The following is a 27029-nucleotide window of genomic DNA, read 5'->3' as shown; positions in this document are numbered from 1 at the left end:
CCATTAATATTCTATTCCCTTTATTACCATGGGCATATTGTTTGTGCTTAACTTTAAAATAGGCTTTAGCTGCTTTTATATTTAGTAGTGCTTTCAGGTCCGCCCTAAGGGTAAGCAGAGCATCATGATCTTTTATTGCCAGGGATCTTTTATGAGCCTGCTCCAATTTAGCTATCTGGGACAATAGAGTGAATAGTCGTTCCGAATGCATTTTCTTTAAATGAGAACCCAGGGCAATAAATTCACCCCTCATGACAGATTTATGTGCTTCCCATATAGAGGCAGGGGATGCTTCTGAAACGGCATTAAGAGTGAAGTAATTTAGCATTTTATTAGATAAATAGTCAATATGTGACTGGGTATCTAAGAGCGTTGGGTTAAGTGTCCAAGACCATTCTTTTCCAGATACAGCAGGAATGGCTAAGGAAAGGGACACAGGGGCATGGTCTGACACTGTTATACAATGGACCTCCGCTTTGTTCACCTTTGTTAAAAGTTTATCAGATATGAGGAAGTAGTCAAGTCGCTGATAAGACTTATGTGGGTGGGAATAGAAGGAATAATCCCTTTTGTTCCCGTGTAAGGACCGCCAGGCATCACTCAGACCCATACCCTTAATTCTTCTCTGTACACCTCGCAGGGCTCTGTAGGAGATCGCAAACCTACGAGGGGACAAATCCAAGAGAGGGTCAAGGACCAAGTTAAGATCACCACCTATAACCAATAGGCCAGAGGCAAATATAGAGAGTTTATTAAATGTTTTGTTCAACCATTTAGACGTATTATTATTAGGAGCATACAGATTACATAGTGTGATCTCTTCGCCTCCTATACTGCCTTTTAAAAGTAAATACCTCCCCTGGGGGTCCGCGACCTCCGCCAAGGCAGAGAAGGGTACTCTCTTATGCATTCCAATGCTAACCCCCCTAGTTGAGGAGAGGTCATAACAGGAGTGATACCAAGTTTGGAATAAAGATTGCGAGAGATTAGGTTTTGACCTTTTTTAAAATGTGTCTCCTGTAATATTACTATTTGTATCCTTTCCTTTTTCATAATCTGGAAATTGCGACTTCTTTTTATAGGACTATTGTACCCGTTCACTTTGAAGGTAGCCACATTCAAATTTAAGGCAACCATCCTAAATATATGCAAGGCTGGCCTAAATGTTTACTATATGCTCTATGATCTAACAATAAGAACAACACATAACCTCAAAAGGACATATTCAACCAGCTATAATGTAAGAAGACATTAGCTCCTCCTCATTGTATATTGCCTGATCTGCCCAAGCTTCATTGTTAAAGCCCAATGGGCGTAAGAAGAAGCAGATGGACTAGCTAGACTAAGGACAAATTGAAACTTAACATAATAACCCAAAAAAACATATAGCACTTATGATCATAGTATGTAAAAAACGGGGGGGGGGTATAGAGAAGGAAAGCAATCCCTCACATAACATAGGAGGGCTCACGTTATAGAGTGGAAACGTCTGTTCCCAGAATTGAGAAGGAGGCCAAAAGGGAAAGAGCCAGCGGTACATGATCTTAGAAGATCACAGGAGATCTGTGAGTGGCTTCAAAATCCTCCTCTTCTGGAGGGTTAAGGAGGCGAGGTCTTGATAGATCAGAATTTTGGAACCCAGTAATTGAACGTCACCCATGGCTCTGGCTTTTTGCAATATAGCTTCGGTGTTGCGGAAGCTTAATAGGCCACATATTATGTCTCTAGGGTTGTCAGAAGGGAGCGGTTTAGGGCATAATGCCCTATAAACTCTTTCAATAACAACAGACTTAGCTCGGCTTGGGCCCAGTAACATCGAAAACAGCTCAAACATAAGCGCGGGTAAGTCCTCCTTTTCTGTCGCTTCGGGGAGATTTCGAATTCTTATATTTCTCCTACGGCCCCTGTTCTCCTAATCTTCCAGGAGCAATAAGGAGTTGTTGATCGCCCTACGATGTGTATCTAAAGCGGTTCTGACCGCTGAGTTAAAAGAAAGCAAAGCATCTTGGTTGTGCTCCAGGGTTTTCACTCTCTCTCCAATATGGCGCACCTCTGTTTTAATAACTGCAAGGTCCACAGCAATCGGGGCTAAAGCGTTCTGGAGAGCCTCATCAAGGTAACCTTTGGTAAGTATAGCTTGTTCGCTCACCTCATGGCGGATGGAGGTCTCCTCAGCAAAGTCGGAGCTCTCCGCTTGAGTCTCAGGGAGCGAGTGCTCTGCAATTGAAGCTTGTAAAGGGGAAATATTAATCACCAATATTTATGCAAATATCGATAATTAATATTCATAAATAGGAGGATTCGTCTATTGATGACTATGGATTCGCCTATTTATACCTTTATATAACAATAACACAATACTTTCACTATACTTTACGCTAACCACTATGCTAGCTGCATGCGCCTTACTAAACTAACTATCGTTAATAAGTACACGTTACACAGATAGTTGTACATAAAACACAGTATTTATTAATACCTAATACACTAAGCACGCAATGCACTAACAATACAACACTAAATATACAGTACTAAACTATACTACACGTTCCCAAATTCCACCCATAAACTAACTATACAGTTCACACATACAAGTATTAGCAGCCCACCCCCTGGCTACTTTCTGTCCCTATGGGGTACAATAAGGGTTAACAGTGGCGCTGCAGGGGCGAGTGCCGGCCACAGACACAGAAGGAGTAGCGGACAGCGATGCAAGGGTTAATACTCTGTAACAGAAGGTTCAGCACTGCAAGGGTTAATACCTTGCAAGTGAGTGCTGAGGTACACAATGATGGGGGTGATAAACAGGGAATCAGGGGTGAACGTTGGTGGGACAGGGTAGGTAAGGGTTATTTATATCGTTGGTGGGATAGGGTAGGTAAGGGTTATTGTTGGTGGGATAGGGTAGGTAAGGGTTAATCAAAGGGGTTATTGTTGGTGGGATAGGGTAGGTAAGGGTTAATCAAAGGGGTGATCGTTGGTGGGATAGGGTAGGTAAGGGGGTGATACTCAGTGCTTGCTTGTTCGTTCAGGGGTCCGCTCGTTAGTCCAGGGGTGGTCTCCTTCTAAGGGGGGGCGGCACGGCTCTTCTTCCTGAGTGCAGGATGCGCTCTCCTTCAAGGTGGGGGGTCCCGACCCTCCTCCTGAGTGCAGGGGCCGCCGGATATTTATCCCCGGCGGCCCGCACTCCCGCACCGCCCACCAGGTGGCGCTCGCGCGCGGCCGCTCATCCCGTCACTGCGCCGGCCGCGCACGCGCACATCGGGGACGCACTAGGTGTGCTAACAGGCGGGAGATGCATTTGATCTCCCGTCTGTAGCCTTTAGCATTCCGGACAGCGCGATGGTAATCGCGCTGTCGGAAAGCACATAATAGAAGGAGGGGAGGTTTCTCTCTCCCTTCTATCATGCATAATTATCTCCAGCAGCGCTGGAGATAACTAGAACAAAGGACTCAGATTCTATTGAACCTGAGTCCTTTGTAGCCATCAGGATGACCGGACCTTTGTCCGGTCATTCTGATGTAATCAACCAGATTGCATCAGTGTGAATGCTTGGGGCACATTCACACTGATGCACCTGGTTGCAGATATTGGGGCCTATGGAGGCATACATCTTATATTATAAGGGGGATATCTTATATTATAAGGGGCACATATTTTACATTATAAGGGGGTAAAGACCTTACATTATAAGGGGGCACTCCTTGCAGGGACCACATATTTCCCACAGGGGCCACCATGAGCCCCTGTGGACCACCAAGGGCAGATGTGCGCAGATGTTGGGCACATCTGTGCACATCCTCCTATAAAGTGACCATTAATGCATGCATATATATCATACATGCATGCACGTGTTTGCATGCATATATGTATATATATGCATGCGTCTCAACCCTTCCTCAACAAAGCTCGACCTATACAGTGAATAACCCCCTTTTTACTTGCTATCCCATGGATAAGTTTATGGGGAAAATTGCCGCTGCCACTAAGAGACACAGAACCCTAACCTGCAGTCAAACCCCATCTTCTCCAGTAAATACGTCCACAGATTCTATGATGGATACGTCAAAGGCGACTGCTCAGGCTATTGCTACTAATGCCAACTATCGATACTAGGTTGGCGGACTTTCAGTCCTCCTTAGATCTTATTGTCTCTCAAGTAACTGCCCACAATACCCGCCTCACAGAAGTCGAACAGCGGGTTTCTGATTTGGAGGACAGTGTCCACTCCTGCCACAAACAATTGGAAGAAAAGGAGCAACTGCTTATCACTTTGCAAAACAAGGTGGACGACTTTGAAAATTGATCCCGGCGTAACAACTTATTCCTAACTGGAGTTCCTGAAAGTGTCCCCCCCCCCCCCCCCCCCCCCAATGAATGGTTGCCCCAGGAATTAAAGTTGGGGGACTCCACATACAAAATACCAGTGGAATGCGCTCACAGAGTGGGCCCCCCGCGTGCAGACAGCTCGTCTAAGCTGAAACCTGTTATTTTTCGAATCCTCAAATACCAGGATAAACTTAGAATCATGGCTGTCTTTCGCCAAGCTTCTAAAGTTAACTATGAGAATTCCAAACTTCTACTTTTTCAGGACTTTTCCTTAGCAGTGGCAGAAAAACGAAGAGCCTTCAACCCAGTCTGTAAGCTCCTGCTAGACAAATCTGTCTGTTTCAGCCTCCAGTATCCCGCCACTCACCGATTCTCCATTGGCGACAAAATGTGGGTGTTCAACGATCCCCAGAAGGCTTTAGCCCATCTTCATGCTTCAGGTCGAGCTACGCCCTCTTCGGCATCTGCAACTACTTGAACACGCGGTCACGTGATTTTTGGTGTAAAGTTACCATTTTATTTGCTCTACTTTGTAAGCACATTCTGAACTCCGGTTATGTATTTTGCCTTACTGTATGTTCTGTTTTCTGTTGCCAGGATGCTGCATAGTGGGGGGGATTTTAATTATGTTCATGATATGTTTTTAGATAGGTCTCAACAACGCGCTTCTTCCCCCACCTCTGTATCTAATGCTATTCAAACCCTCATGGATCATCTAGATGTGATAGATCCCTGGCGATTATTGCACCCCACAGACTCTGAATATACTCATTACTCACATGTACATAACTCTCATGTCAGAATTGATTCATGATTAATTCCACATACTTCCATTCACCTTTTGAAATCGTCCCGAATTATGGATATTTATATTTCGGATCATGCACCAGTCTTTCTAGAGTTGGCCTTAATTACGCCCATTCCTCTCTCTAAGAGAGAGTTTTCCATCATATTTATTCCATTCTGAAGATTTTAAGGCTATGCTTTCTGGGTACTGGATGACGTATGGGGAAGATATTAATCTTTTTTGGGCCACTTCTACATTTTTTCAACTGGCCCTGTTGAGCATAACGCAGGTTACTGAGACATTCGGTTTTTCCCTAGCCAATCATTCTCTACCATATTTAGGCATCTCACCTACCCAACTTCGTGCCTGTTTAAAAGCAATTTTATACCCTTACTACACAACATAGCCTATTCTCTACGAAGCTCCAGAACCGCTCTTGGTTAGGGAAGCAAGCTGAAATTAAAATGGTCATTCTCCCAAAAAAATTATAATTACACTTACCAGCAATTGGATTTTCCAGAACCCATGACAGCACCATAGAGAGACGGATTCGCTCTCACAACTGGACAGGAAGCCCCAGAGCAATCAAAAAGGGAACACCCACTTCCTCCTTCAGTGTTGATTCCAGAGTAGATTAGTAGGAGCCGTACAAAATAGAATTCCTATAACCTCATTCTTCCTTTTTCTTTTTACTTGAAAGACGGAAACAATTCTCATCAACCATAAGCACCAGAGAGGTAACTAGAGGTGTGCTGCCATGGGTTCTGGAAAATCCAATTACCGGTAAGTGTAATTATAATTTTTCCCTTCACCCATGACAGTACCATAGAGAGATCGAATACCAGAGATAAAAAACACCCCTTGGGAGCGAAGTGCTTGAAAAGTAATCTTAAGCTATGAAGAAGACCCCAAAAGCTAACAAGAGGGCCAAACTAAAAAAATTGGGAACAATAAACCTAGGAATATCAACATTATACCTTAAACCCAGGATAATCATATAAATTAAATCTTATATGGGTTTCTCATCAAGTGTTAACATAAATCATAACAGATTTAACAAAACATCTTAGAGAAGTACCTATCTTGACGCAGAATGATCAAACTGAAGAGGATATCTGAACATAGATTCCTTTGGTGCAAATTATATTCCGAGACCGATATTTCTTCCTGCCTCACCAAAAGTTCCCCAGGAGAGGCTCTTCCAAAAGCACGCCACCTGCACTGTTGAATCTTCAGGAAGAGCGTAGCGGGGAGCTCACCCGGCAAGCTCCCCACCCAGTGATCCAAGATCCATTGGAGGACCAGAAGAACTTCAGATGCCAAAATCTTCAAATTTTCTCGCAATCCGGCATCCATGATGGAACCCTACTGTGGCATCAATCCCTTATCTGGAGGAGCTCACAGATCTGCTGCAGGAGGTCCGAAGAGCCCCCTGGACCCTTCAGGCCTACTAGGGTCCCCACTGCTGGAATCTACTGCACTAAGGACCCCATCAGACAACCGCCTGTGGCAGACGCAGCACTATGAAGTGCCTTTTGCGCTGTGGCATTAGAAGAATTTTGGTATCTCTGACTTTTAGTCTAACCAGACTGTCTATTACTCTGTAATTGCTCTAGCACCGTTCTATGAAAATAGTAGGTTTAAAGAGCAAACCAAATGCTTGAAATAACTTCTTTATTAACTTCAACTTTTCTTCATATATAACACCGCCGCCTCCGCAGCAGATAGTCCATGTACATAACACGTGTTGAAAAGATATCACAAAATGGCAGTATGCATAAGATGGTGTTCAATCTTGTCATTCAACATAAAAAGGAGTATATGTACTCTTGAGTATCTGTACTCTCACTTTAAGTTATTTAAGCACTTTTTGATCTCTCTGAGAGGTATATCTGAGGTCTAATAGTTCACTTGCTGAATTTGGTCACAATTTGCAATATGCAGTTAGCAGTAACTATTGTCAGATTGGTATGATCTGGTATGGTTGGATGCAATTTGGAATTTGAATTGTGAACTTTGTAGTTTGCAATTGGTGGAACTGTAAGTAAACACATAACTGGTTCAGTATACAGTTCTAAATCACTATATTAACAGTAGAAACATTATATAACTGTTTTAAATACCTATTTTGGCCTCTCTGCTTCCATAAAACACAGCTCTTAGAGGAGTGAATGTCGGTTCAGCTTCTCTCTCTGGTGAATAATAATTTCTAGCAGCTCCTGCTAGGGAATTTCCCACACAGGATGTGTGTGAGGCTGGCTGTGATTGGTCTAGACTCCTGCCCAGCGACAACCGTTTAACTATGCTTTCTGTTTCTGCTGTCATTGACCTTACCTTACATTCTATAATGAATCTTAAAGGCATACTATCTTTTCTGCTTCTGTGAACACAAAATATTAAAGTTATATGACATCCAAACATGAATTCACTATAAATAACTCTGCTTTTGTCTTTAACACACAAACATAGGAACTGTATTAAGGTTATTGGCAGGTCTAGCTGTATAAACATATAAGCTATGTTAGCAACCTAGGGCAGGTCTTAGCTGGCCAGCTACACCGCCGGCCCTCCAGGGACTCCCTGGGAAGTTCTAGATTGGTGGCAAGTATTTATTGGGTTTTGCTGGTGAGCCATACCTCCTGTAAGCCATCCAGATTAAATGGACCAACCCATCCTCTTACTCTGAACCAGGAGCCATATAGGTCTTTGTTGGTACGCCATATGTCCTGTAGGACGTCCAAACAACATGGTCCAGCCCATACCTCTACTCCCAACTAGGAGACTTATAGGGCTTTAAACCATCTGGTCCAGCCCGTCTCCTCATTCTCCACTAGGAACATTATAGGGCTTCTTTGGTGTACTATGCTTATTGTAGATCAATAAACTACAAACTGTCAATAAGGCATAGCCACAGAACCAGTTCACCATGCAGGCATACCCATCAAGGTAGACCGCCACCAAGACATGGTTGCATCTCAGGCACAGCTGGTCACAGACACCCGCTCAGAGCCAGGTACCATCAGCCAGATACTGTTGCAAGAACCGTCAGTTATCAAGACATGGCGGTACGCGCAGAGCCACAGAAGCCGCCAACCACGCAGACACGGCCCATGCAAAGTTAGCAGCTGAACAAGCACAGCTGCACTAGATAGACCCAGCAGCAGAAGCAGCCAGTTACAATGCAAAGCTGGAGAAGCATCATCTCAGACAAGCATAACATAGAAACAATCAGCTCCATAGGAACATGAGGCCATGAAAATAGTCACCCTGCCACAAAGACTGACTTTATTTTATTTTTTATTACCACAGACTCAAGGCAGTGAACCAGAAAGGCCCAGGCAGCCATCTTTTTTTAGGCATGGACCCAAAGGGGTAACAAGCCAACCAGGCATATACTCAAAAGGCAGTTAGCAATGAAAGGCAGCCAGCCTGCTAAACAGAGACTCAAGGCAGCCAGACAGGCAGATACTCAAAAGGCAGTCAGCCAGACAATTGTGCCACCTCTTACAAGCTTATAAATCCTGTACTTTAAAACCAGCACATACCCAATTAAGTGACTGGTTATACTCCACCACTTTAGCAAATAGGGGTATTTTTAGGGGCTACTAACTGCTGAAGATTCCCCCTCTTGAGCCCCTTGAGTAATTAAAAACTATTTGGCAAAAAGACAGAAGGGAGCGATTTAGGGCATAATGCCCTATAAACTCTTTCAATAACGACAGACTTAGCTCGGCTTGGGCCCAGTAACATTGAAAACAGCTCAAACATAAGCGTGGGTAAGTTCTCCTTTTCGGCAAAAAGACAAACCTCTATTTTCCCTGGCAAATGGACGGAATCCTTCACCATTTCCTCTCTTTTAAAAAGCATCACTTAGAAAATGCTAGAAAAATGTTCCACCACTGGTACTATACTCCTACGTACCTGAATAGATTTCTCCCCGAAACTTCTACAAATTGCTGGAAATGTCATGTTCAAAAGGGAACTTACCTAAATCAATGTTAGTCTTGTCAAGTAATCCAGTGTCTCTGGATAAAAGCCTTTGACCTCATATCCCATTTGTGTTCATTTACAGTCACTCCTACACCATCTCTAGCTCTTCTCGCAATTGGCCCCATGCCTTTGCATATGAACTTCAAACAGTAATTGCTCATATACTATTTGCAACACGGCTAAAATTGCCTTCTGTTGGAAACAGGAGAGTGTCTCTTCTCTCCAAAGAATTACTGGCGAAGTCAATAACAATTGCTGGTACAAGGGTATATTTGCATCAATTTTAGGATGTTCTATACATGGAAAGGAGGTTCTAGTACCCTGTTGGGCTGCCTATGAGATACAGTTGGGAATGGAGTCACAAGTTTCGGATGGTATCCAGTGGCAAATTTGCAAACAGATGTTGCAGCTCGGCCTGTAGATCCTTCACACTCCTCACTTGTCGAAGCTGGCAGCCCATAAATCTGGGTGACTGGGCAGACCAAGGAAGTATTGCAATCTGGCAGACATTAAAACCCTTAGTGTCTGTGTGCAAGAATTATCCTGCTTAAAAATGCTTTGGAAGTCCTAGCACGAGAATCAACATGTGGCTGCAGATGTCGCTGAGCTGTTAGTGTCCCTCGTATCACTACAAGGGCTGACTGTCATATGTGGTGCTCCACAGCAAGATTGAAGCGCTCACCAACAGGCCTCCATACTCAAACCCGACTGTCGTGGGATCTCAAACCTGGATTCGTAGCTAAAGATCACACAGTTCTAGTCTGTACCATTACAGGTTTCTTGCCAACTACACCACTGCAAACTAAGACGAGAATAGATGGCTGTCAATGGCAGGACATGTAATGAGTGCCGTGACACTAAATGTCCTTGTTCTAAATGCTTATATATAGTCTAGGGAGAGAGATGCAGTCTGTCAACTAGGCAAAATGTCTTCAAGTGTGTCGTAAAGGCATGTATAGCAGTCAGCAATGTCTCAACAAGAGGTATACTACCCAAAAGTAGCCTCTGAAAGCCTTTTTTATAAGGAAGCAGGGGAAACACTCTTGTGGCAAGACTTAGGCCCCTTTCACACGGACGAGTATTCCACGCGGATGCGATGCGCGAGTTGAACGCATTGCACCCGCACTGAATCCCGACCCATTCATTTCTATGGGGCTGTTCACATGAGCGGTGATTTTCACGCATCACTTGTGCGTTGCATGAAAATCGCAGCATGCTTCATTTTGTGCGTTTTTTCACATAACGCAGTCCCCATAGAAATGAATGTGGTTGCGTGAAAATTGCAAGCATCCGCAAGCAAGTGCGGATGCGGTGCGATTTTCACGCACGGTTGCTAGGAGACGATCGGGATGGAGACCCGATCGTTATTATTTTCCCTTATAACATGGTTATAAGGGAAAATAATAGCATTCTGAATACAGAATACATAGTAAAATAGCGCTGGAGGGGTTAAAAATAATTTAACTCATCTTAATCCACTTGATCGCGCAGCTGGCATCTTTTCTGTCTTCCTTCTTTGCTTTGTGCAGGAACAGGACCTGTGGTGACGTCACTCCTGTCATCACATGATCTTTTACCATGGTGATGGACCATGTGATGACCGGAGTGACGTCACCACAGGTCCTTTTCCTGTACACAGCAAAGAAAGAAGAGATGCCGGCTGCGCGATCAAGTGGATTAAGGAGAGTAAAAAAAAAAATATTTTATTTTTTAGCCCCTCCAGCGCTATTTTACTATGAATTCTGTATTCAGAATGCTATTATTTTCCTTGATAACCATGTTATAAAGGAAAAATAATACAATCTACAGAACACCGATCCAAAGCCTGAACTTCTGTGAAGAAGTTCGGGTTTGGGTACCAAACATGCAGATTTTTCTCACGCGAGTGCAAAACGCATTACAATGTTTTGCACTCGCGTAGAAAAATAGCGCATGTTCCCGAAACGCACCCGCATCTTTTCCCGCAACGCCCGTCTGAAAGAGGCTTTAGGGTTTAGATTTCAGTTATAATCTGCACCAGTATGAGCATGGAGAGGGACCTGTACTGAAGGCAGACCACCCTCTCTTTTATTTACTAAGCTACCATTTTAGTAATTAGCACGCCAAACCAGTCATTTTAATTATTTTCATCGTAATGCAGATGTGATAATGTGAGTCCTACCCTACTGTGAATTCTAGCACTAATCAATATTGATATACCTGATCCATCACACTTGTATGTAATACCTATCCTTTATATGTTCTCTCCCTTTATGATCCACACCTGGTTTAGCTTCAAAAACTGTATATGAAAACGTGAAAGTGTAAACCCAGCCTTTTGTGGTTGCAATTACTTTTTTACAGCTTTGAGACTGTCAGCAACTAAACGCATGTTCTATCATTTTCAATGGATTCTGTAGAAGATGGGATCCATGCAGTTGTAGAGTAAACAGATAAAAAAGTTACAGAAATGAAAAAGATTAAAATGAAATTATTTCATTTTTATTGATCTAGGCAAATAAATCTGCTGCGTTTTGTTACATTAGTCTTAAGTCTACAGTTTGGCATACTTTATGTCTGGCACATTTTTAAATCATGACTTGTGAGGAAACGTCTGTATAAAAAAAATTGCATAAAAAGTAAAAAAACGATATATACACATAAGTTACATAACGCTTATGGACAGCTTAAACAACAGTGGCTTAAGTTCTGTCCTTGTGTGAAGTGTTAATCAGCCTCCAGGCGTGGGATAACGGGAAGAATTAGGTTTCCAAAAGCAGAGTCTTGGGTAATGAAGTATCCAGTTGAATGTGCATGTGCATGCTGCGGAGAGAAAATACATATTAGTTGCAATAATTGTTAGAAACTATTTGAAACTAAGCATTTGTAATCAAAAGCAAAGAATCTTCAAAAACGGTAAGCCATTAGGCTAAAATATTTTCAGATCATTAAAGGGGTTGTCCAGGTTCAGAGCTGAACCTGGACATCCCTCCATTTTCACCCCGGCAGCCCCCCTGACATGAGCATCGGAGCAGTTCATGCTCCGATGCTCTCCTTTGCCCTGCGCTAAATCGCGCAGGGCAAAGGCATTTTTCAGAGTTCCGGTGACGTACCGGGGCTCTCTATGGGGCTGACAGGAACCCCGGTGACGTCACCGGCACTGATGGGCGGGATTTGGCTCTGCCCTAGCCAGTAAAACGGCTAGGGCAGAGCTAAAGCCCGCCCCTCAGAGCCGGTGACGTCACCGAACACACTGCTGGGCGGAAGTTACCGCCCGGCAGTGTGTTATTGTAAACACAAGAGCCTGTGCCCTGCGCGATCTAGCGCAGGGCACGGGAGCGCATCGGAGCATGAGATGCTCCGATGCCAGGCTCAGGAGGGCTGCCGGGGTGAAAATAAGGGTATGTCCGGGTTCAGCTCTGAACCCGGACAACCCCTTTAACCCCCTTAAAGGGAATCTGTCATCATCTTGGACTATTATCTGCAGTAATACAAGAGTAGTACTGCAGATAAGGAGTCCAGATCACTGTTATTGTTTTCCTACTGCCCCACGATACCCCAGTGTCATTGCTCAAAGATGCACTACAATACACAGTCCTGACTGTTGTACTAGCATTATGGAGAGGACTCCTCTCAGCATGCACAGCAGTCCCGACAATTTATTTCAGCGCAGCTCTGAGTGCTGGTAGGGTAGTATGAAAAAAAACAAGCAAAAAAAAAAAAAAAAAGTCTAGTGCTTTTGTGTAGGGACAGAGATGCTAAGCATTTTTTTTCTGTGTATTTTAATAGAAAACAGTACTCGTGTATTGCTGCAGATAATAGTTCTAGATCGTGGTGAGAAACTCCCATTAACCCCTTAAGGACTCAGACCTATTTCACCTTAAGGACTTGGCCATTTTTTGCAAATCTGACCAGTGTCACTTTAAGTGCTGATAACTTTAAATCGCTTTGACTTATCCAGGGCAATCTGAGACAGTTTTTTCGTCACATATTGTACTTCATGACACTGGTAAAACGAAGTAAAAAAAAAAGATTTTTTTTGCATAATAAAATACCAAATTTACCAAAAATTTGGAAAATTTAGCAAATTTCAAAGTTTCAGTTTCTCTACTTCTGTAATACAGTAATACCCCCAAAAATTGTGAGGACTTAACATTCCCCATATGTCTACTTCATGTTTGAATTATTTTGGGAATGATATTTTATTTTTTGGGGATGTTACAAGGCTTAGAAGCAAATCTTGAAATTTTTCAGAAATTTACAAAAACCCAATTTTTAGGGACCAATACAGGTCTGAAGTCACTTTGCGAGGCTTACATAATAGAAACCGCCCAAAAATGACCCCATTCTATAAACTACACCCCTCAAGGTATTCAAAACTGATTTTACAAACTTCGTTAACCCTTTAGGTGTTGCACAAGAGTTATTGGCAAATGGGGATGAAATTTGAGAATTTCATTTTTTTGACTAATTTTCCATTTTAACCCATTTTTTCCATTAACAAAGCAAGGGTTAACAGCCAAACAAGACCATCTTTATTGCCCTGACTCTGCCGTGTACAGAAACACCCCATATGTGGCCGTAAACTACTGTACGGCCACACAGCGGGGCGTAGAGTGAAAAGGTGCGCAGTGTGGTTTTTGGAAGGCAGATTTTGCTGGACTGTTTTTTTTGACACCATGTCCCATTTGAAGCCCCCCTGATGCACCCCTAGAGTAGAAACTCCATAAAAGTGACCCCATCTAAGAAACTACACCCCTCAAGGTATTCAAAACTGATTTAACAAACTTTGTTAACCCTTTAGGTGTTGCACAAGATTTAATGGAAAATAGAGATACAATTTCAAAAATTCACTTTTTTGGCAGATTTTCCATTTTAATATTTTTTTTCCAGTTACAAAGCAAGGGTTAACAGCCAAACAAAACTCATTATTTATGGCCCTGATTCTGTAGTTTACAGAAACACCCCATATGTGGTCGTAAACTGCTGTACGGGCACACAGCAGGGCGCAGAAGGAAAGTAATGCCATACGGTTTTTGGAAGGCAGATTTTGCTGGACTGTTTTTTTTGACACCATGTCCAATTTGAAGCACCCCTGATGCACCCCTAGAGTAGAAACTCCAAAAAAGTGACCCCATTTTAGAAAGTACGGAATAGGGTGGCAGTATTGTTGGTACTAGTTTAGGGTACATATGATTTTTAGTTGCTCTATATTACACTTTTTGTGCGGCAAGGTAACAAGGCTTTTTTTTTTTCATCTGACAGGTTAGACCATGTGGTAATTTTATAGAGCCGGTCGATACGGACGCTGCGATACCTAATATGTATACTTTATTTTTATTTATGCAAGTTTTACACAATGATTTCAATTTTTGAAACAAAAAAAAATAAAATCATGTTTTTGTGTTTCCATAGTCTAAGAGCCATAGTTTTTTTCAGTTTTTGGGCGATTATCTTGAGTAGGGTCTCATTTTTTGCGGGATGAGATGACAGTTTGATTGGTACTGTTTTGGCGTACATGCGATTTTTTTGATCACTTTTATTACCTTTTTTGGGAAGTAAGGTGGGCAAAATTTCAATTTTCTCAGTTTTTATTGTTTCATTTTTATGGCTTTCACCATGCGGGGAAAGTAACATGACAGTTTTATAGATCAGGTCGTTATGGACGCGGCGATACCTAATATGTGTAGTGTATTTCATTTTTTAAATTTTTATTCAGTGATGATGTTTTTTTGTTTGTTTTTTTTATCTCAACTTTTTTCACTTTTTCTTTACATTTTTTGGACCCAGACCCCCAGTGGGTCTGATGTCTGTATAATACAGTACAGTACAATATATATTGTACTGTATTTTACTTACACTTTGTCTGAACAGATCTATGCCTTTAAAAGCACAGAACAAAAATGCTGAGCATCCCTGTCCCTACACAAAAGCACCAGCCTATGTGAGCTCCAACGGTACCGGCCACCAGAGGCCAGCACTTTTTTCTATAGTGTCCAAGCATGACCACTGCTGATGGACTGCAGGTTGGTCGCAACCATGGAAGCGAGCAGTGTATAATTATGTGATGGAAAAATTAATCCAGCCAGCAATGGAAGCACTATGGATAACAACAATACATTAGTAAGCGACTTGTGTTAACTTTCTCTACATAATAAATGCTGAGGTGAGACAACCCCTTTAATGATCTGGCACTTTTTATTTGCTACCAAAATAATATTTCACAGGGTTTTTCCTTTACACATAGGCATGTTTATTCATTTGTATTTAAATAGGTTCCCTAATTTGTGTTAGTCATTTTGATATAAAATATGCAAACTATCTTGTATATATTTGTTACATAATATGTTCTGCAAGAGTTCTTGAAAGACCTCTAGGGACATTTACACTTTTATTTTGCACTTTTCCACTGGAACTGCGGCATCCATAAATGCCCCACTTACAGGAAAAAAAAAAATAAAAAAAATCACTGGCAGAGCTGATCTGGGGTCTGCTATGCCTAGAGATACCCAGCAATCGTGATCACTGGGTCCAATTGTTGAAAGTGGCATTGCAGCTTCCTCTATTAACAGCACAGCGCTCCCAAAGTCACAGTAGGGGGTGGTATATAAAACTGCATTTCTAGACAACTGTGCTAGTTTTAAAAATGTGTAAAAATTTAACAAACAACATGCCGCATTTGATTAATTTGGTCCCCAGCAGTCTGAGGAGCAGAGCTTTAAAAGGGTTTTACCATCACATACAATGGGGGCATATCGCTAGGATATGCCCCCATTGTCTGATAGGTGTGGGTCCCACCTCTGGGACCCACACCTACAACAAGAATGGAGTTGGGAAATGAATGGACGGCACAATGGGGCCGCCAAAAATAGCCGAGAGCTGGCTCTGCCATTTCCGTCTACCTATAGAAATGAACGGGAGCAGGGGCCGCGCGTGCGCGGTGTACTCTCATACACTTGTATGGGAGTAGCGCTTGGTGGTGAACGGACCCCGGAAAACCTGGTGTTCTCCAGACACAGCTCTCCCCGCTCCGTTCTCCTTGTAGGTGCAGGTCCAGAGGTGCGACACTCACCTATCACACAATGGGGGCATATCCTAGCAATATGCCCCCATTGTATGTGATGGGAATACCCCTTTAACATCACACCATATATTTTCAGAAGTCTTTTTACAAACTTGAAGCATGTACTGGTAACTTCCAACATAAGCAAATCAATGCAAGGCCTGGGATGATCTTTCATGTAAAAGATTATTCCGATGATTGTTGTAGAGTAAGTTTAGTAACAGTTTAATTGGCTTTAATATGAATTTATGTCAGTAATCAACTATTTACTGTACCTAGTCTAGTTTGTAGACTGTAAGATGGTTAACATCATTAGGCTACATTCACACATAAGTAGTGCACTGGTCCAACGACTGTTAAAAACAGCTACAAGGGTCTCAGGAGTTAAAATACAAAAAACTTGCCTCATCCACTTGACCGCTCGGGGACACTTATCAAAACCTTGCTATTTACTGAATGCAGCAGGACCAGCGTTGTGAGGTTACCAAGCTGGAAACGTAAGGTTCTGCTGGTTTATTATTTTTTTAGGTCGGCACATGGTCAGTTTTTCATGGCCATTTTGTGCATCCATTTTCTGAAAAATCATGAGTTATAAATAGAAAATGGATGCACAACTGTTGAATAGTGTGTCTGTTTTTAACAGGCTTTATTTTCACTGTTGTGTGAATGTGGCCTTACAATGGATCCTGGAAATTATGTTTATTTCTCCCTCTACCACCTGCCAGTAGTTCATGAAGAAATGAATGAGTAGACCCTACTAAAGTACTGCTGTGGAGGTTGGCCATTAACAGGTCCCACATCGTGTGCCGCAGACAAACTCAGCTGATATCCTTTTATTTAAAACACAGAACGTACCTGAAGTGCAGCTTTTTGTTGGGCAGCTATATGCTGCTGCTCTGCGTGGTCACGGAAATCCTTGTTAACATTTGGTCTTGACAGGGCTACACTGTGAGAAGATACAAGAAATACAAATAATAAAAAGAGAAGTAATTTTGCACTTTATAATACAGCCTGTAAAACATAGCCCCAGTCAAAAAGTACTTTCATTTCCTATGACATCTATACTCAGCTAGTGGGCATGGTCCAGCTATGGAAGCATGAGGATGTGTCTTCTAGAGCTCCTCAATCTCCTCTGAGCAATTCTTCTGCATACTACTGCTAACAATGGGGAAATATCCCCCCCCCAAAAACGGAAGAGCTAAGCCTGCCTGCTGCTCTCTTTATATCTCGATTAGGTGGTACATATAGGTGTGCGTGCTCCTCCTCTCACTGGATGCTTGTTGCACACACAGAGGTAACTAGGAGCAGCACACTATGTGCAGGGTCTGCGCTCCCGAATGTGGATGCCCAACGGCATAGGTAGGACCTGCATGACTGAGACCACTTTGGCGCTGCACAGATGTGTTTTGATCACAATATATTGGCTGAGACAACGGCAATAAACCATAATTGACTTTTGCGAAAGAAAGAGCTTATAGCAGAGATAACTGAAGACCACATATATGCTTTCTGCCCTCCTCCCACATTTCTTTCCAAACAACTATCTGCACTAGTATCGCTTATTCTTCCCCTTCATTATTTTCCCTCCTCCCTTTCTTTTCTGTTTGCTTTTCCTTTCATTTTTCACTCTAGGTTGCAGAGATGTACCTTATCACACCATGCTAACTTTTGGTCACTGTTACTGTATCTATTTGTTGACTATTTTTGCCATTTGTTTCATTAGACTGCTTAGTTATCCTGTGGATCGGATCAGATGGGCTAGCCTCCACCCCCATACGCATTAGTGACCCTGTGAATGCTCACTGGTTGTCTTTCCTTGGACTACTTAATGTAAATCAAGTACTAACCACTGGATACCGGGATTACCCCACAAAACCTGCCAGTCATATAGCTAACACATGTTGGCCCTTGTCAGTGTTAGGCCTCTTGCACACGACCATATGCCCTCCGAGAGATACGGTCCGTGAGCAGGCCATATGTCCCGGTGCGGCATTGATTGTGCGCACAGCATCAAAGATTACAATAATGCTTTGAACATCGGGCTGCCCGCCACTCATAAGATCGTACGAGTGTGGAGCAATAGCCCCGCGGGCGGCTCGACAAGCACAGCTTAATTGTAATCCATGACACTGTACACTCCCGTGCGCACGATCAATGCCACTCCGGGACATGTGGCCCACTCACAAACCGTACATCTCGGGGGAGGGGGGTGTCATTACTCAGATCTTTACGCTTGCCCATATTTTTCTTTTTTATTTATTTATATTTTTATTGGAGTTTCCAACATTAACAAAGGGTAACAGGGTACTAAGGTATAGGCACGCAGGCCTGACTAATGACAAGTGTAGATACATGGCGAGTAAGCAAAAGGTACAGAATAGGTTCGATACTCACATATTGACAGTTAAAACTTTACATGACCAACATATGGAGAAGACATGAGTATGATAGTAAAAAACAGTCAATGCGTCTTGGGGTGAAAGCATTCAGGCATAATAGCAAATGATAGGCCATTCCCAAGGTCAAAATGCTGGTTGATAAAAGTGCATGACTATAACTCCATATAGGGAGGTTTAGTACTCTAAGACCTATCCCCACCTTAAAGGCAAACGAAGAGAAGGATGGAAAAAAATTGCGCTGATGCAGGCACCTTGGGGGGGGGGGGGGGGGGGCTGATGCAGGCACCTTGGGGGGGGGGGGGGGGGGCTGATGCAGGCACCTTGGGGGGGGGGGGGGCTGATGCAGGCACCTTGGGGGGGGGGGGGGGCTGATGCAGGCACCTTGGGGGGGGGGGGCTGATGCAGGCACCTTGGGGGGGGGGGGGGGGGGGCTGATGCAGGCACCTTGGGGGGGGGGGGGGGGCTGATGCATGTGAAAAATAGAATCACATGTAGCAGAGCTGAATAAGCTGCTGTTCAGCCACAGTACTAATGGTGAAGGAAATAGACAGATGTATATGTGGTGGGTCAGCATCAATGCTGATGGAAGAGAGAAACAGATGTAGCAGAGCTGTATATGAAGCTTTTCAGACACAGTGCTAGTGGGGGAGTAGAATAAAGATGTAGCAGAGCTGTATAGGAAGCCATTCAGCCAAAGTGATGTTAGGGGACTGGAGTAGCCACATGTAGCCAAGCTGTATATGCATCTTTACAGATACATAGATACATAGTGTAAGGTTTATACACAACTGGAGTACAGCTGTAATGGAAACAAATCTGCATCAGTGCTGGGGAATGGGGAATGGGGGATGGTCGTGTTTTATGGGAGATAAAGGCACAGATTAGAAGTCTACTAGCTGACAAGCTTTTGAGCTAATGTATAATATGGAATTATAGTTTTTGATTAACAAAATGGGTTTGTAAGAGATCAGACAGAGATTTTGTGTGTAAAACTGCAGAACAGCCACATGTTCCTGTACACTGAGCTCACTTCACATGGCTCTCTGATTCCCCAGCAGGGGGAGGGGCCTCAGACACTGCCAGACTGATGACTCATTCTCTTCACATGAGCTAGCATATAAGAACTCAGTGCGATGTCATACAGAGGCGTGGCCGGCCTTCACTCTAGCTGCCTAAGCCCACCCAGCCTTATCTGCAGAAAACCAGGAAGTTACCAGCAGAGTGACTGCAGGGAAGGATGAATAAGCGAGATGAGAATACCCCTTTAAGCTAGAAGGTTCATTATGACTGTGGTCTATAAAAGGGAAACGGTCATCCACTTTATGCTGCCATTATTGAGGGCACCATAAAGTAATGACAGGCATGCTGATTTCATTGGGCTGCCACTTAAAGCAGCACTGCAACAAAATGTTTTATTATTTTGCCTATTCGCTACAGGGCACCAGGATTGGCATTTGGTCGATTGTAAAGTTACAGTCCACAGTGCTCAATCACACGGCCCAGTCAATGAACTTATAGCAAAACAATATTGAGGTAGTAGAAAGGGTATAAAGCATTATTTTTAGGCCAGCATTCCATTGTTACCACTATTTAATCATATCGGAGTGATGCTGGACAGGCAGCAAGAAGGGGAGGGAAGAGGATCTCTTGCTGGGTGGCAGACTAAAGGTAGACACATCAGCATGTATAGCTAGATTCTTAAATAGACAGCAGAGGTCTGTTAGGAAGAAAGCATTCCACCCAAGGTGTGCATATTTAAGAATTGATCATGATGGTCTGCTAAAATAGAGGTACATTTTTTGCTGACCACATAAAAATCTATGGGGTCTTTTATCAAACTGGTGTAAAGTAGGATGGCTTAGTTGTCCATAGCAACCAGATTCCACCTTTTATTTTTGACAGCTCTTTTGGAAAATGAAAGGTGGAATCCGATTGGTTGCTATGGGCAACTAAACCAGTTCTACTTTACACCAGTTTGATAAATCTCCCCACTAGTCTGCGCTTTACTTCGGAGAAGTCCAGAGAGGGTTTTTTCCAGGCCGCTACAATAGTCTGGTGGTCAAGAAATAGAAACAGTCGGGAGAGTGGAGGGATTCTCTTATTAAGTAATGCCTCATACCTGTTCATCTGGATATTAGAACCCATTACTAAGTTAATAAGGTTATAAACTGTGATCCTAAAGTCTTTTCACCAGAAGGCAGGCCCACCAGATATTTTGTTCAGATTTAAAAACACACACATATGCCTTGTATGTGTATAAATTTCTCTCCATACTAATCATCAAGGTGAAGACAACCACAAACCTTAGTCATTCTATGTCTCAAAATTACTTTTTCTTACCTTGCCCCTGGATTGTTTGTTGAAGACTGATTTTGCAGGAGCAATTTTCTCTTCTCCTTGTCCAATTCTGCCAAAATAGCAACTCTGTTCTTGCTTGCAAAGCCTATGGACAAACAAATGGATATGCAATAACCCTTGATAAAAATTATCTTGATTTTTAAATAAAAAAAAATAAAAAAATTTAATTGCATGTTTAATTGCGGTTGTCTGGTTGTGGATGTGAATCACAGAAAAAAAAAAAAAAAAGACACAGAACATCCTGCACGATACGATAATGAATGTTGCGGATGTACATGGCTACATTTATACAGTCACAGAAAATAATGCACTATAGTAATAGATGCAAACACAACATATGGACTAAGCCCTCACTCTAATGATAAAAATCTGAGACTCTTAGGCCCCTTTCACATGGGAGAGTATTCAGCGCGGGTGCAATGCGTGATGTGAATGCATTGCACCCGCACCGAATCTGGACCCATTCATTTCTATGGGGCTGTGCACACGAGTGGCGATTTTCACGCATCACTTATGCGGTGCGTGAAAATCGCAGCAAGCTCTATATTGTGCGTTGCGGTGCGATAATCCACGCAACGCAGGCCCCATAGAAGTGAATGGGGTTGCGTGAAAATCGCAAGCAAGTGCGGATGCGGTGCGATTTTCACGCACGGTTGCTAGGAGACAATCGGGATGGAGACCCGATCATTATTATTTTCCCTTATAACATGGTTATAAGGGAAAATAATAACATTCTGAATATAGAATGCATAGTAAAATAGCGCTGGAGGGGTTAAAAAAAATTAAAAATAAATTTAACTCACCTTAGTCCACTTGATCGCGCTGCCCAGCATCTCGTCTGTCTCCTTTGCTGAACAGGACCTGTGGTGACGTCACTCAGGTCATCACATGATCCTGTTCCTGAAAGGAATGCTCACCACAGGTCCTGTTCAGCAAAAGGAGACAGAAGAGATGCCGGGCTACGTGATCAAGTGGACAAAGGCGAGTTAATTTATTATTTATTTTTTTTAACCCCTCCAGCGCTATTTTACTATACATTCTGTATTCAGACTGCTATTATTTTCCCTTATAACCATGTTATAAGGGAAAATAATACAATCTACAGAACACCGATCCCAAGCCTGAACTTCTGTGAAGAAGTTCAGGTTTGGGTACCAAACATGCGTGATTTTTGCTCACGCGAGTGCAAAACGCATTACAATGTTTTGCACTCGCGCTGAAAAATCGCGGGTGTTCCCGCAACGCACACGCACATTTTCCCGCAACGCCCGTCTGAAAGAGGCCTAAGCGAATACATTTTGAAAATTTGATTTGAAAATACATCAGTGCCCACCTACTTAGCGCCAAGGTGGTCTCAGTTCAGGCAGGTCCAACGCTAAACCTGCCTATGCAGTTATGCATTTACAGTTGCAAGAAAAAGTATGTGAACCCTTTGGAATGATATGGATTTCTGCACAAATTGGTCATAAAATGCGATTTGATCTTCATTTAAGTCACAACAATAGACAATCACAGTCTGCTTAAACTAATAACACACAAAGAATTAAATGTTACCAGGTTTTTATTGAACACACCATGTAAAACATTCACAGTGCAGGTTGAAAGAAAAAAAAAAAAAAAGTATGTGAACCCTTGGATTTAATAACTGGTTGAACCTCCTTTGGCAGCAATAACTTCAACCAAACGTTTCCTGTAGTTACAGATCAGACATGCACAAACATTCCTCTTTACAGAACTGTTTCAGTTCAGCAATATTCTTGGGATGTCTGGTGTGAATCGCTTTCTTGAGGTCATGCCACAGCATCTCAAATCGGGTTGAGGTTAGGACTCTGACTGGGCCACTCCAGAATGCGTATTTTCTTCTGTTTAAGCCATTCTGTTGTTGCTTTGCTTCTATGCTTTGGGTCATTGTCCTGTTGCAACACCCATCATCTGTTAAGCTTGAGCTGGTGGACAGATGGCCTTAAGTTCTCCTGCAAAATGTCTTGATAAACTTGGGAATTCATTTTTCCTTAGATGATAGCAATCAGTCCAGGCCCTGACGCAGCAAAGCAGCCCCAAGCCATGATGCCCCCCACCATAATACTTCACAGTTGGGATGAGGTTTTGATGTTGGTGTGCTGTGCCTCTCTTTCTCCACACATAGTGTTGTGTGTTTCTACAACTCAACTTTGGTTTCATCTGTCCACAGAATATTTTGCCAGTACTGCTGTGGACCATCCAGGTGCACTTGTGCAAACTGTAAGCGTGCAGCAATGTGTTTTTTGGACAGCAGTGGCTTCCTCTGTAGTATCCTCCCATGAAATCCATTCTTGTTTAGTGTTTTACGTATCGTAGATTCGCTAACAGGAATGTTAGCATATGCCAGAGACTTTTGTAAGTCTTTAGCTGAAACTCTAGGATTCTTCTTCACCTCATTGAGCAGTCTGCGCTGTGCACTTGCAGTCATCTTTACAGGACGGCCATTCCTAGGGAGGGTAGCAGCAGTGCTGAACTTTCTCCATTTATAGACAATTTGTCTTACCATGGACTGATGAACAGCAAGGCTTTTGGAGATACTTTTATAACCCTTTCCAGCTTTATGCAAGTCAATAATTCTTAATCGTAGGTCTTCTGAGAGCTCTTTTGTGCGAGGCATCATTCACATCAGGCGATGCTTCTTGTGAAAAGCAAACCCAGAACTGGTGTGTGTTTTTTATAGGGCAGGGCAGCTGTAACCAACACCTCCAATCTCATCTCATTGATTGGACTCCAGTTGGCCGACACCTCACTCCAATTAGCTATTGGAGAGGTCATTAGTCTACGGTTCACATACTTTTTCCACCTGCCTTGTGAATGTTTACATGTGTGTTCAATAAAAACATGGTAACATTTAATTCTTTGTGTTTTATTAGGCCTCTTTCACACGGGCGTTGCGGAAAAAATGTGCGGGTGCGTTGCGGGAACACGCACGATTTTTCTGCCACCATTTCGACCACCAGTTTCGTGAAGACTCTGGGAGCAGATGATATCCCAAAGAGAAGGGCCGTAAACTGGAAGTGACAGGTTACCACACACTGTGATGGTCTACTGTTGTGACTTAGATGAAGATCAGATCGTATTTTATGAGCAATTTGTGCAGAAATCCATATCATTCTAAAGGGTTCACATACAGTTGCAAGAAAAAGTATGTTCAGGAGCGCAGACCCAGCACATATAGTGTGTTGCTCCTAGTTACCTCCATGTGCAGCAGCAAGCGGTGGGAGGAGGAGCACACACACTTATATGTACCACCTTAACCCCCTCTACCCCGGGACAGTTTTCGCTCTTTGACCCAGGCCATTTTATTGCAAATCTGACATGTGTCACTTTATGTGGTAATAGCTTTGGAACACTTTTCACTTTTACTTATCCAAGCCATTCTGAGACTGTTTTCTCGTGACACATTGTACTTCACGATAGTCATAAATCTGAATCAATATATTTCACCTTTAAAAATTTTTTTTTTTAAATTCCTACATTTTAAAATTTCAATTTCTCTACTTTTATAATAGATAGTGATACCTCATAATAGTTATTACTTTACATTTCCCATATGTTACATTTTAATTTTTTGGGGACGTTAGAAGGCTTAGTATGGAAGCAAATCTTGAAATTTTTTGGAAAATTTCCAAACAAACACTTTAAAAAAGGACCAGTTCAGGTCTGAAGTCACGTTGTGAGGCTTACATAATAGAAACCACCCAAAAATGACTCAATTTTAGAAACTACACACCTCAAGGTATTCAAAACTGATTTTACAAACTTTGTTAACCCTTTAGGAGTTCCACAAGAATAAAAGGAAAATGGAGATGAAATTTCAGAATTTCACTTTTTTGGCAGATTTTACATTTTAATAAATTTTTTCCAGTAGCAAAGCAAGGTTTAACAGCCAAACAAAACTCAATATTTATTACCCCGATTCTGCTGTTTCCAGAAACACTCCACATGTGATCGTAAACTGCTGTATGGCCACACGGCGGAGCGTAGAAGGAAAGGAACGCCATATGGTTTTTGGAAGGCAGATTTAGCTGAACTGGTTTTTAGATGCCATGTCCCATTTGAAGCCCCCTGATGCACCCTTACAGTAGAAACTCAAAATAGTGACCACATTTTGGAAACTACGGGATAAGTTGAAAGTTTTATTGGTACTATTTTGGGGTACATATGATTTTTAATGAATACGTTTTTTTTTCTGAGGAAAGGTTAACCCCCGCCCCCAAAAAAAAAAAAAAAAAAAAATATATATGTTTTGGCAACATTTTTATTTTTTATTTTTAACAACATTCATCTGACAGGTTAGATCATGCACTATTTTTATAGAGCAGGTTGTTACGGACGCAATTATATTGAATATGTCTACTTTCTATGATGTTTGTTTCAGTTTTACATAATAAAGCATTTTTTAAAACAATTAGGTTTTTGTATCCATTTTCTGAACGCCCTATTTTTTTTATGTCGATCGTCTTGTGCAGGGGCTCGTTTTTTTTGGTTTTTTTTCAGGAAGAGTTGACATTTTTAATTGGTACCATTTTTGGGTACATATGATTTTTTGATCATTCATTATTACAATTTATGGGGCAAAGTGACCCCAAAAAAAAAAAAAAAAGCGCTTTTTTTTATTTAATTTTTTTTTTACAGCATTTACCCGAGGGATTAGGTCATGTGACTTTTATAGAGCAGATCTTTACGGACGTGGCAATACCTAATGTCATTTTTGAAACAGAAATAATGATATTTTAGTGTATCCATAGTCTGAGAGCCAGAGCTTTTTTATTTTTTTTACCAATTGTCTTAGGTAAGGACTTTTTTGCGGGATGAGGTGACAGTTTGATTGGTACCATTTTGGGGGGCATACGCCTTTTTGATCACTTGCTGTTGCAATTTTTGTGATGTAAGGGGACAGTTTTTTTTTTTACGCTGTTTATCGGACAGGGTGGATCATGTGATATATTTATAGAGCCGGTCATTACGGATGCAACGATACCTAATGTGTTTTTGTTTTTTTTTTCCCATTATAAAATAAGATGAAAGGGGCGTTATTTTTCTTTTTTTACTTTATTCATTTTATTACTTTACTAAAACCAGGGCTGTGTAGTCGGTAGATAAATGCTCCGACTCCGACTCCTCAGTTTTTTGTACTTCCGACTCCGACTCCCCGACTCCTCTGTATTTAATATGCAAATGTATTTTATACATTCCTTGTAGGAAAGAAAGAAGTTCTTCTAAGCTCTTCTAGCACAGAGAGGTAGTTGGGCAGAAGCTGCTGCCTTCTCCTTTGTGTGCTGATCTTCTGCTGAAGACAGGGCAGTGGGAGGATCCAAGAAGGGACATTTATTTTAAAACATGATTTCCCTAGAAGAATCCCATAGTCATGTTTAAAGTTTAAGATAACATTCTGAGTTTACACGTTTTATAGCCTTAGCTGAATGACAGCAGTTTTTCCAATGGTTTACAGCAGGGATGTCAAACTCGTGGCCCTCCAGCTGTTGCAAACTACAACTCCCATCATGCCTGGGCATACTACAGCTATCAGGGAATGATAGGAGTTGTAGTTTTGCAACATCTGGAGGGCCATGAGTTTGACATCCATGGTTTACAGCTTCAGTCTTGAACTATTGACCCTCCATTCCCTTCACTTATACAAGTGTCTCTAGTCCTGCAAAACACATATTTACTTAATCCCTTATCAGTGAGAGGCTAGGTAAACCATGGGCATTGTGTTCCCTGTAACATCAGAACACAACACAATGCAAAGTATATGTATTGCCACTCCTAATTGTGCATTGCGTACCATATAGTGAAGCATATGAAAAGCATGCTTCTTCACATCACTGAACGCGTTTGTTTTGCGGTTACGTGAGGCACTGCATGCATTGACCTTTATTCTTACAGTAGAAAAGTCATTAATTATAACTGTTTATGAATTCGGACATTTAAACTTGCTTTTTTATTCCAATTTAAATTTAGTAGGAGTCGGAGTCGGTTCATTTTTTGCCGACTCCGACTCCAGGTACCCAAAATTGACTCCGACTCCGACTCCTCGACTCTGACTCCACAGCCCTGACTAAAACACTTTTTTTTTAACTTTACTTTATTTCTGAT

The 27029-nt window shown here is 42.2% G+C and overlaps 1 protein-coding gene across 1 annotated transcript in view; it reads right to left on the bottom strand.

Annotated features, from left to right (window-relative positions):
• Window positions 1–11572: 11572 nt before the first annotated feature.
• The window catches only part of LOC122931895 (INTS3 and NABP interacting protein), a 42070-nt gene continuing 26613 nt past the window's right edge, over window positions 11573–27029 (bottom strand). Inside the window, exons 2-4 of the mRNA XM_044285960.1 lie at window positions 20889–20991; window positions 17005–17095; window positions 11573–11909 (exon numbers count right to left, since the gene is read on the bottom strand). Of these exons, the coding sequence (XP_044141895.1) occupies window positions 11814–11909; window positions 17005–17095; window positions 20889–20991 (290 nt within the window). The 3' untranslated portion in view covers window positions 11573–11813. The remainder of the gene's footprint in view (window positions 11910–17004; window positions 17096–20888; window positions 20992–27029) is intronic.

This window comes from Bufo gargarizans, chromosome 1, assembly GCF_014858855.1.
Source record: "Bufo gargarizans isolate SCDJY-AF-19 chromosome 1, ASM1485885v1, whole genome shotgun sequence".
Taxonomy (NCBI): Eukaryota; Metazoa; Chordata; class Amphibia; order Anura; family Bufonidae; genus Bufo; species Bufo gargarizans.
The sequence above is the reverse complement of the archived record's forward strand: the minus strand, read 5'-3'. Positions and strand labels throughout refer to the sequence as shown.